The sequence below is a fragment of the Trachurus trachurus genome (genome assembly GCF_905171665.1).
Source record: "Trachurus trachurus genome assembly, chromosome: 3".
NCBI classification, from domain to species: Eukaryota; Metazoa; Chordata; class Actinopteri; order Carangiformes; family Carangidae; genus Trachurus; species Trachurus trachurus.
In genome coordinates, this window is record NC_139893.1 from 30,823,611 (window position 1) to 30,836,095 (window position 12,485).

Consider the following 12,485-nt stretch of genomic DNA (forward strand, 5'->3'; position numbering starts at 1 on the left):
CTCCACATAAAATTTAAACCCTGCTTTCACATTAACACCCGCCGGCTAGTAGATGGAAATGCCTTTTCTTTTTCTTTTTTTTGCGCAGATAAGAGAAAAGTCAAATGGAAATGACTCGTAGGGCTGTTGTGGCAGTGGGGCGGTTGCTGATGGGCCCGGGAAATTGAAGCATGTCAGTAAAAATTAGAAAACGCCAGTTCTGCCTCAACTAGCAGACATGTAAATGTGGCACAGCCCTTCAGATGAGTCCATTATGGACCGTCCGACGCAGCCTTTTCTCATCAAAAATCCCATCAGTGTATTAAAAAGGTATAGCCTTGGCACAGACAAATTAATTCTTTCATTTTTTTCCCTTTTCCCTTAACTGATTTGAATCACTGCTGAACTCAGTGATGGGCAGCAATTCAACATTATCATTCATCGCCATTCGGCAGGAAAATATTGCAAAGAAAGAAATGGAAATTATTTTCTAAATCAATGACATTATGTAAATGTTGTGCTATGTACAGGTCTCACATATTGAGAATTGAAACAACAGAAAGCTATTTGTAATCACAAGATTTATTTTATTTAATATAGTATGCATGCAGTGCAAGGCTGTAAACATCAGCTTGACTATTTCCCAGAATTACTTTGCATGTCTCATATGCCTGTGTTGCTGTTGTACGTTAGGCCTTATACTGTACTCAGAGAAAGCCACAAAACACCCCAAACATGCAGTAATATTTAGTAATAGGCTTTACAGGATTAAAGGATTACAGCAGAGTGGAGCAAAATGAGCACTGTATGTATGAACTAATAAACAGAATCAGTTTTCATCGAAGTGATAATCCCTAATGAAGAGTTCTAAAATATGAAACACAAAAAAAGATTGGACAAAGGGGGGAGACCAGGAACACCTGATGAGAAGAAGAGTGCCTTTTTCCCCTAATAGTCTGTAATTTTCAGCACAGCTTCAAAATGATCCAATATCACACTACAACCATGGTCACTCAGCAAAGGAGAAAAAATCACCATCCATTTTTCAAAGTTTGTCTGTAGGCAGTTCAACCCGTTGTAGGTTGATTTCTCCAGCAATTAATATACAACGATTGACTATTCATATATTTTGACTCCCCTGCCCTGAGTCTTACAGGGAATTGACCCTTTTCCAGAGCTGTCTAAAACTTGTTACTGTGAGATTTCTTCCTTTACAAACAGAGAAAAAGTTGACGCAAAAAAAATGTACACACGGCTCATTCCACTGAAAGAGAACAGCTAACTGAAGGACAGCGAGTAAAATATTCTTACTAGACATACCGGTAATAATATAAACTTTAGTCACAGATAATGAGTAGAAAGTGACAGCTGGACACCATATGATATCTGTGCTATTAACAAACAGCAGCGGGCACAGAAATTAACTGGTGAGCTACATCGTTTCAGCCCCTGTGTGGCTCAGAGCAGTTTTTATTCATTGTGCGCATATGCGATGCACATGTTGGAGTACAGTTGTGAATGTGATGTCGATGTGATGCTTCATTAACCCTGATGGAAGGATTGGGACACCTCCATTTTTCAGACCTGGACAACAACTTACAGCTGGCAAGCTTACGTCATTTGAACAGCTACAAACTATAACAAACAATACAAGCACATTCTGGTGTCTGCTGCTGTGACTCCATGTACAGAGTTGAGTCGACTGGGTGGCCTATGGACCATGAATGCCTGTGCAAGGAATTTTTTTTTTCTGGAAATCCATCCACTTGTTGACTGACCCACTGAAATGACCATCCCCCAAACACAAGGCTGTTTGCTGACTTTGGAAAATGCAAATCCTTCACACTGATGTGATCACAAAAAACAAATCTGAACTCCCTTCAGTTTGTCACTCATGTGAAGCAGTGAAGGCAGCGGGAATGCAACAAAATCAACTCTTACCAGTATGTTTGACTAAGAGGGTTGGATTTACTTAATTCCTAATTTATTTATGGGTTAGTTCTCAATCACTCAACTTTATTTAAAAAAAAAAAAGAGAGACAGTAAAGATGCAAGCAAGAATTTTAGCTACTGCGTTGAAAGTGTGTCAATCTGTGATGTACAGTAGACAAAGTCCACCAGCACATCATGGAATTATGAAAAAGATAGAGTACAGTACAGACTGCAATATCAATAATCATATGATGGGTTCATGTGTATGTTTGTTTGGGATCAATATGTTTGAATAGGCTACCCGTGAGATGAGATGAAGACCAACTTTCTCCCTGGCTTCATTTATAATTTAGTGAACTCATAATCATCAAGGTATAATGCTATGATCAGGATGCTGTCTTTACATCCAGTCATCCAGGACGCAGGATTTTCCCAGTTTGGAAACTGTGTTGCCCCATTTCAGGTTGTGTAAAAGACTCCCACAGGTGCTCATTAGTATTGTTTACTTGTGAACCCAATGGGACTGTACTGTCTTCTAATCATAGATTTTACAACACCTTCTATACCCTGGCACCGTTTCCCCCCACACATCTGTGATCTTATGAGGAAATGTTTCAGGTCAACATTTGCACTGAACCGTGCTTCCATACAGGAACATACATATTAGCAAACGCTCAAATAAATACTGAGGATGTGGAATTCAGGTGTTCTAATTATCCAATTTACTAATAAAAAATGAATTGATTTAGCTGTTACTGTCTATTATCATTAACCAAATCAATTTCAGTGCGCACAAACAAAGCTGTGTGTGCTAGGTTAAAGTTACAGCAACCAAAAATATTGAATATAGTACATGAGATTTTATGGGGTAAAATCAATAACCTTCCTATTATGCTAAGTCATGAAGCCGCACATCCTGCAGGAAACCTATAAGCAGTAACATGTTTCAGCACAAGACACACAGACTGAGAGAAACCAGTCAATTCAAGAGACAGGGTGGATGAGTTGGTGTTCTCAGTGTCTCCAGGGATGATAAAAGTAACCAGGGGGGGATGGGTGCTGATGGGAGGTTTCAGTCGTTATTACCAGTTAATTTGAGTGCATGTGTGCACCTAGTTTTTGAATAAAGAGAGAGTGCAAATTAGGCAGGTAAAAAATGTTTGAACTGATTCGGTACCACTTTATTAGATTGCAGTCTTTATGATTGGGTTGTAATTTATAACCAATGCCTTTACTCATGTTAAATAGATCATTTAGGCATGTCAGTGACGATGTCTTTAGGTTGCCATGTTTGAAAAAGTCCCCAAAGCTGGTGTTGATTGAAAAACACTGTTTCATTCAGTGGATATTCTGCATAGGTACACCAACTCCTAACTTTAACTTTGAAATAAATCTCTTGGAAAACACACATATGCTACTGATTATGTGAACAGATGGGTAAGAATGGTCTTATTTAATTAATTTGGGATAAGACCTTACTCATCCCTCATAAAACAAAAGCCCCAGCATACAAGGTAGAAAAAAAGACACAGGAATAAATTGACACTAAAAGGAAATGAGAGCACAATAAAACAAAAGTATAAAACTACCAATAATAAAAAGTGAAAAAAGAAAGAAAAAAAACAGACAGCCTATGTATACCATAGACATAAACCTACTTGAATAAGAATTGGGCAAACATATATAAAAGTAGGCTACCTGTAAATTAAAGGGGACGTTGCATGTTCATTAATACGGGTCTGCTGTTTTGGTGTAGGCTACGTTAGTGTCGGACTGATGTTATAAAACAAAAAACACACAAGAGAAGAGGCGCTTCTGTGTGTGCGGTGTATCTCAACAGCAAAGTGTCATTTCCGACAGCAAGTGAATGCTGCACGGAGGCAGCGCGGGACTCCTCCCCCTCCCTCCCGCCGCCAGCCCTCCTCCTCCTCTCCCTCTCGCGCCTCGCTGCGCGTGTGCCCGCCGGTGAAGGCGCGCGCACGGGAGGTGGCGGGGGGTTGTGCTCGCTCCTGCTCTCTCTGCTCTCTGACCCCAGTGGCAGCTCCGACTCACTGCACTCCGGCTCCCCCTCCGTCAGACCGAGGCTGCTCTCTCTCCCTCCCTGTTGTCTGTCAGTGTCTCTCGCCCTCCTCTCCGGCTCTCTCCCCTCGCTCTCTTGTCTGGTTTCTCGTCCACAGGAGCCAGTCGAGGTCCCGCCGGGTCGAAGGTGCTGCCCTACCCGCCCAGACCGCCGCCGCAACCCCCGGACGGCCGCTACGACCCTGCCCGCTCCCCTGCTGCTGCCGCATGGACCCGCGTCCCTCCGCCGCCGCTGCCGCCGCCGCCGCCGCGTAGAGGGCGACCCCGACCCGACACTCTTTCTCCGGCCAGATTTTAAAAAACGCACAAAAAACCCCACACGACGAAGGTAGAGCAACCTTTCCGCTTTGCTTTGAGAACCGAGGAGAGAGGGAGGGAGGGGAGAGAGGGGAGACGGGGAGGAAAAAAGAAATTCCTGACACAAAGCCGTCGGTTAAAAGGTGGCTTGTCATTTACGAGGAAGAGCAGGAGGTTAGCGCGGCGGTGCAGTGACACTGACCACCTTTCGCTGGCTTTTTTTTTTTTTTTTTTTTTTGGTATTATTATTCCTGGAGCAGAGTTCAGGATTGCACGGACCTTTCCTTTTTTGTGTGTGTGTACATATGTGCAAGCGGCGCATAGCACACATCGTGTATATGCATGGTATCAGAAAGGGTCAATTTATTCGCCTTCACCCCCTTCACCTCCCCCCTCTGCTCCACGGAGTGATTTCTACTCGTGAAGTTAGCTATATGGCGCTGTGTAGATCCAACGACACACACTGACAATGTGCGTGTGCACCGACGGTTGTATAAGGAGAGCAGCTCAGTGCGAAGCTACAGCGTGCATAATAATAAAAAAGAAAGATCCACAGCCAGGGCAGGTTTAGCAGGCTAAGCTAGAGAGCTAGTTGCTGCTACTGTAGCCATAAGGTAGAGACAGACAGACAGGCGAGCAAGGCGAGTTTCAGCAGCCCGACACACACACACACACACACACACACCAAGGAAACTGTAAAGCATGCTGCACACAAATCCGTCCTCAGCTATTCGGCCTATATGTGCAAAAAGAGGAGCACATTTTCTGGTCAGCAGCATCAGCAGTTAATAGTTCAAGTTTAAGATTCTTTTTCTGTAGCCTGAGGAGAAATGACTTCTGAGGTTAAATGTGTACAAGGAATTGGACAGGGCAGCTTTTAAACACGAGTGAAATTATTTTTTGTAAGGGTCCAGGAAGATCTTGTAAACTTGAAGTTGTCTCCTGTGCAGCCCAGCAGCAGTGATTCAATGAATCGGGGAATAATGTCATGTATTTTAACTTTGCAGTTGCAGGAATTGAGTTTAGCCACCCTTTTTTTTCCAGGCTGGCATAAATCTTTCAGACTTAAATTCATTGCACACGTTGTAGGAAACAGCATCCAGTTGACCCAGAAAATATGAATCAATGTTTTTTTTTGTGTGTGAAAATGGGACAGCTTTTTTTTTTTTTTTACACTTTTAAATCGAGGCATGTTTGCTTTTAAGATATTCAACAACTGGAGGTTACAGCTTCTTCTTTTTTTCTCTCTCTTTTTGCACTCAACCACTGCATCACAGGATTTCACCATCAAATGAACTGCGGAGCTGCTGATTTCCCTCCAAAAGAGATGATAGACTTGTAGTATTGAGGGCAAAAAAAAATCCTTTTTTTTTCTTTCTTTCTTCCTCTTGTGCTCGTGCCTGCATCAGGAGGTCTGGTATATAAAGCTTGTCAAGCCCACAGTGGCCACTTTACTATCAGTCAGGGAGGTCAGACAGGAGGGAAGCTCAGGGTGCAAGGGACACACACAGCACAGCCAAGCCCGGTGAGTGAGCTCTGAATATGCAGCACCGCGTTTGCACTTTAGCTGCTTTTCCTTCCTGGATTTGAGGAGTAAAAGACTGTATTTTTTTTAATTATTTCCCATTTTACCTAATTTAGTGTAGTATTTATTGTACGGGTGTGCAAAGGTCCTAAAGCGGTTCAGCTGGAAGATTAATAGTTGCTGTTTCATTTCAGAATTGGAGCACCAGGCCCAGAATAACAAAAGCAGATCTTTGTTTTATATTATTTTTTATTTTTTAGACATGTTTCGGGGTGTAGTCGTGAACAGGGAAGCATACCTCTTTTTCATGCATGCGTTATAAAGAAGTCGTGTTTTACCTTTTTACTTTGGAACAATTTCTAACAGCAGCAGAGGTTGTACCTGCAGCTTTCCTTTTTTTCTGTCTTGGTGTATTTAATTTCAACAGGCTGATGCCTTAGAGGCCACTGCCTGCAGTCATTTTTACATTTGAATGTATTAGTTTGCATAAAAACCAACCAGTTTGCAGCAGCAGTGTGCAGCATTTCAAAATCTGCCTTCAAGACTGTGAACTATCTTATTTAGCAGTTGGAAAGAAAAGCTACATGCAAACTTTTGAGCAAAGCTAATTTTTTTGTTCTTTTTGTAATGAAATGCCATATTGTGTTGAAAAGGTAGAGTAAATCTGCTAATTGTGTTTAAGTTGCCTCACTGCATTTTTATAATTAGGATTTTCTAAAGAATGGTTTGATGTGGTGTTTGAGGCATTAATTTTCTTCCAAGTAAAATCAAGCAAATCTGATTCAGTGTGAGCTCTGTGAAGCTTTACAGGGAAACTGAAGCTCCATGTGTACAACACAGACAGTGTGTCTGAGTGATTAGAGAACGATTCACTTCCTTCACTTGATGTGTGCTCCGTCTGTGTTGAAGACACAGAAGAGTTGTAGCGTTTCAAGCCACATAATGTTAGTTTACCATTGTTTATTAACCTTTTGAACAATTTGAATGTGTAGAAAAGGGAGGTTTTTAATTCCTGGTTGACCGAGAGGCTAACCTCACATGTAGGTGTCTGCCCTGTGGTGCTGGTTTAAAACAGCTGATGTGTGTGTGTGTGTCTCTGTGCTCCTGTCGGTGCAGACTGCAGCGTGTCGTGTTTGAGTCGGTCGGCCAGGTTGCTGCTGCTGCTGCTGGGAGACTTCCTGGGCTTCTTGGAGGATGACTGCTGCACCACGGCTCGCTGCTGAATCCTGGTGAACGAACGGCGTCTCATGTCCAAACGACGGAAGGATGGCTCATGGCAAAGTGACCATCGCGGTGGACGAGTACAGCTCCAACCCCACACAGGCCTTCACACACTACAACATCAACCAGAGCCGCTTCCAACCTCCACATGTCCACATGTAAGTGTTTGCAGCTTCATAAACAACACACTCGCACTGACACACACCGTGGATCATCTGCCACGAGCTGGTGAACTATCGTGAGTCACCTTTATAAGCAAGTTAATGGATCAGCCTGGCTGTTTTTCAAGAGATGGAACTTTTTACGAATACGCTCTCTGTCTTTTATTTATTTTATCAGCATTTTTAATGTTAAGGTGGCTTCATTGTGAAGTTTTATACACATATTGGAAGAATGCATATTCCACAAACTGAGAAGAAAAGCAGATATGCAGACATTTGAGGTACAACAGGAAGCCAATCAGGAGCTTCTTTGATGCCGAGTCTTTGTTTATACTTTGATTTAATTGGCTGGTGCTCGGAGAGAGTGTTCGCCGGCCAGTCGGTGCAAAATTTTAGGGAACAGGCAGAGAGCAAAAAAAAACTGCGTGAACTGCGCTGTGCAACGTCTGGAAATATGACTGTTTTTAAAGGAAGTTTGAGGGGAGTGCGGCAGGTTACGCACGTTGATTTTTACGACCATGCAGTGTTTGCACGAGCTGAATCACTAATAAACAAATTGATCCCCATGGTTGGCATAGATTTGATCAGAAGCTTTAGTGACTTTGCTGCCTCTCCCCTCCCCGTCGTGCGTGGCGGACGGCCCGCCTCTGTCCGTCCGTGGTCGTGCAGTGAAACCGTTATCGTTTGTGCCATGTTGTCATTGCGGTGCATGAACACTTTCTTCGCATTAGGGCTTTCGCTGTTATTTATTTATTTATAAGACCAGTTGCTTAGTGTTGCCTCTTGTCTGATGTGGTTACGCTCTGACTCTCATTAGTGGGTCAGAACGTTGTGACCGGTCAGCCCCCCCGCCACACACTCATCAGAGGGGGCTGTGTGTTTTTATCTGTGTGTGGACAGATATGAACACAGAGCTGCAACACAGTTTGCATCCTCTCCCAATTACAGCGGTTTTGATCTTTTTATAAAAGGTTTTGAGACTTGATTGTTGGTTCGAGCTTGAGACATGTTACATTCACTGAGAGCGATGTGTGAAAAAGTTGACCTGCAGCGGAGACAGGAAGTGATTGAAGAGACAGCCGGAGTGCTGCCTGCCTGCTGTTCTCATTGCCACCGTGGAGGATGAGTTTGTCACTTCTTTTTTTATGTTGCTTGACTCTTTGTCAGTAATTGTGGTTTGATTTTGGTTTCTTGTAGATGTGTGATTATATTTTGGAGAAACATGATCACACACTCCTACTGCTTTGGCATTTTCTAAATTACATATGTACTAAATAAAGGGATAAAATATTGAGCCAAGACAATGAAACATGAAGTTGATTGAAGACAAGTGTAGGTTTAATTTGTACAAAGTAGCACACTAGAACAAGGTGTGCAAACACTGCACTTTAAGCACCATTGTAGTCTTTTGTCATTGATGGATTTGAGACTGAGGTAAACAAAACTCTGAAATCCCCGAGACCTGACATACAATTATATTGTTGTGGGTAAAACTACAGTGAAGCTTCAAGCTTATTTCCACTGTGTTCCTTTTGCAAAGCTAAAATGATAATATCACAGACTGTCAGGTGAGGCAGGTTTTGCTTAAAAAAGATGCAAACAGTTTGATGATCGACTGTTCAACAACTATTCCTTCAAGTTTTAACACTTACTTGAGTGCCCTCAGAGATAATTAGAAATACATTTTGGGATCAGATTGAAGTTAAAGAACCATTGAAGTTTTGTAGTTTAATTGAAAAAGTCTTCATCGGTCTGTCAGGATGTCTGTGTCATGTTGACAGACTCTGAATCAGAGTTTCTTACATGATGAGGCTGCGATAGTACGAATACATGAACATTGTCAAAAGAAAAAATAGATGCAGCAGATAAATCAGAGCCGGTCGTGCGGCAGTGCAGGTTCGGTGCAGACTGCAGAGCTGCAAAGCAAAAAAAGTCGACCAGCCGCACTGCTTCACTCCGGGGACCAACAACAACAACAACATCTGGCAAACAAGTGGATGAGTTTTTTTGTTTTAACGTATTGTTTACCTCAGACACTCAGATTCCCATAATTCTGTGTGCATAATCACGTCATGTAAACAGGATTATTTTGGGGACATGGTCAAATTATGGAATCATGTAAACAGCTAAACGGGACTCTTACCTTCCTCCCCGTGCTTGTTGGCAGCGTACACGTTATTGTGCCACTGTGTTGTTTTGGGATTCCTCAGCTGCGCCGCCAGCACAGTGAGCGTCGGCGCCTCGAATGTGGAATAGGAGACAAGGTCACCTCACAGTTTGTGTTACGTCAGTCCTTTTTTAATGGTCGACAAAGGCGGCAATAAATCAGGCCAAATGCTTCAATATGGATCAAGGTAAACACACGGCAGACAGCACGGGCCTCATCTGAAGAAATTCTGGTTTGATCTTTCTTTCTGACATTGCAAATAATAGATGGTACAAAACAGTATTTTCTGGCACTTGACAGAATGACATCTGCAGGCTTCCAGATTTGCTGCAATTTGACTGTTTATTTTTGGATTCATTATTATTTTATGCTGCAGAGCCCGACTGAGACAGGTTTTTGTTTTCGGCTGCCTGGAAAGTCTTGGTTTGGTTCATCTTTTTACTCTGCAGCGCTGCATCAGTTGACCATAAGCAGATTTAGATTTAGAAACAAGCAAAGTGAGACCTACCTGGTGCTCGCGAAGGGGAAATCCTGGATATGAAAGTTTTCTATATGTGGCTCATCAGCTGTCGTCTGGAGACGGATTCGTTTTTATTTCGGATGACGAACAAACAAGAACAGATTGAGGCTGTAAAAGAAGGAGCTGTGTTCAGCCTATTCAGTTTATTTAGTGAAAAGGACACATTATGAGTCAGACACGAGGAGCGGAAACATTTTCCAGTTTCAGCTGCTCCGAGAAACACAAACATTTTGCAAGTGTGTCTAAGGTGCAGAAGTGCAATTAAATTCCCTGAATCTTGGAGCAAAAAAAAATCCAAATGTTTGTAGATAATCGGTATAAATGTTTTTTTTTGCCCATACTCTGCAGTTTTTATGTCCCACTTTCACCATGGCAGCATTATAGAGGTGAAGCGCCTGTAGGAAAGGGATGTGTTGAAGCCGCGGGGCCTCTCAGCAGATATGTGTTTGGATAAATACATTAGGCTGTTTCCTGGCTTCCACAGAGCCTGCAGTGTTTTACTCTGTCATTCTTAAACTCAGACTGGGAACTCCGGGATCACACGCACACACACACACACACACACACACACACTCTCATGTTCATATAAGCCCATCCCCCCCTCTATGTTTAAGTGCTTATAGAATACAAGCTCTGTTCTGGGAAAGTAAAGGCTTGTTTAGATTTGGGAGATAATGATCCTACTTGCTCTACGTTCCTCTCTCACTGCATCCACAGTATTTGGACATAAATAAAGTTGTTGCTTTTCTGGAAGCAAAGAATGAGAGAGAGAGGGGAAAAAAAATCAAGCAAGGGGGTTGCCCGTCTTTTGAAATACAATCCCTGCTCTAATGGTTAACCCCCCCCCTCCCCTCTTCTCCTCTCTCTCTCTCAGACAGAATATTTAGATTTCTGTGATGGAGTACAGCAGCGCCTTTTGTGCGGCGTGGAAGGTATCGCTCTGAACCGCATATGAAAACATGCATGTAGACTAGAGCACGTACACACTCTTGCTGACACACACACACACACACACACACACACACACACACACACACACACACACACAGACTGGTAGTTGCAAGCAGGAACGTGACCCCGAAGTCAAAGTGGGCTTTCTTCAGAGCATGGGACGTCTCTGCGCGTCTGTAAGTGAGCGACAGACTCAATCCAGCCCTGTTTATGTCTGGTTTATTTTTCTGCGCCGTCTGTGTTTTTTTTTTCTTCTTCTTCTTCTTCTTTCTTCAGCCCCCTCATCGTCGTCTCGTGAAATGAAATGCTCAGCAACTTGGAACATATGCTTCGAGTTGGGACACTAATGGCTTCGAATCCAATTTGAGCAGGATCTGGGCCAGACACGGGGAAGGCCCAACACACAGATGCAGACAGACAAACTGACACAGAGACTCTTAACATGCTTAAAATCCTTTTTTTCTGGACTTCAGTAGATGGTTGACCTTGACTAATTTAAAAACAATTTGATTTAACTTTTAAATTCCTAATGATTTTCCATTAGCAGTTATTCATATACACACTCAACTGTTATTTTTAATGTTGATCCCTAAAACATGGTCCAAGAAAAGTGACAACTGATGATAAATCAATTTACGGTTAATTGACTAATTGTTTCAGGACAAATTTGAGTACAAATCAAAGTGCTTCATTTGGCACTGGAGCCATGAAAAAAAGAGAAAATGTCTGTGAACCACTGGAGTGAGAAGAGTGATCCATGCATGGAGCTAATCAAGGGCACCTCCTCGTTAAGATGGTGCAGGGGTTGGCGATGTTTGTGGTTGATCCTGATCACAGATGTGTTCACATGTCTCACTCGGTGACTTAACTGCATTAAGCCATTAACGCCTTTAGAGTGTTAATTTATTTAATTCCCACCGGATGGGCACAACATGGGAAACCAGCAAGGCCGGGATAGCGGATGAAGCCGACTCTCTTCCTGGTCGATGCCAGGGTCGGTGATGGCGGACACGTTTGTGTCATTAGAGGTGAATGGTGATTGGAGAGTTTGTGTAAGTGTATGTTCCCTCCTGTTCCAGTCATTTGTGGAACTCTTACATCACACTCCTGAACTTTCTTTATGACACTGTGTGTGTGTGTGTGTGTGTGTGTGTGTGTGTGTGTGTGTGTGTGTGTGTGTGTGTGTGTGTGTGTGTGTGTGTGTGTGTGTGTGTGTGTGTGTGTGTGTGTGTGTGTGTGTGTGTGTGTGTGTGTGTGTGTGTGTGTGTGTGTGCGCGCTTGTCTGCAATGGGTTTAAGATTACTCCAAGAGGAAATCTGATTTTCTGTCGGTGCCTTGGAGAGAACCACATGCTCCACCAAGTTGTTGCACGTTCGTCGCTTAGTGTTTTTTTTTCCCCTTAAAAAGCACCTACAGTGGGACTCTGCTGAGTTAAGAGCTGCCAGAGCATTTTGGAAACATATTTTGTGAATATAAACCTCAGCGTCTTTATCTGTCAATTTTAGTTTCACAGTTGGCCTCTTTTTTGCCTCCTACTTTGTTTTTATATTTCACATTTTAAACCGGCCTAAGGTTCAACCCCAAGCTCTGTCAACTGGGTCTTGGAAAAACACTAAATCCATCTTTGTAAAAGTGACACTGCGGGATTAAATG

The 12,485-nt window shown here is 42.8% G+C and overlaps 1 protein-coding gene across 1 annotated transcript in view; it reads left to right on the forward strand.

The window, feature by feature from the left end:
• The first annotated feature begins 4,031 nt into the window (after positions 1-4,031).
• mpped2a (metallophosphoesterase domain containing 2a) overlaps positions 4,032-12,485 on the forward strand; it is a 71,838-nt gene continuing 63,384 nt past the window's right edge. Inside the window, exons 1-2 of the mRNA XM_083993971.1 lie at positions 4,032-4,318; positions 6,929-7,191. Of these exons, the coding sequence (XP_083850097.1) occupies positions 7,079-7,191 (113 nt within the window). The 5' untranslated portion in view covers positions 4,032-4,318; positions 6,929-7,078. The remainder of the gene's footprint in view (positions 4,319-6,928; positions 7,192-12,485) is intronic.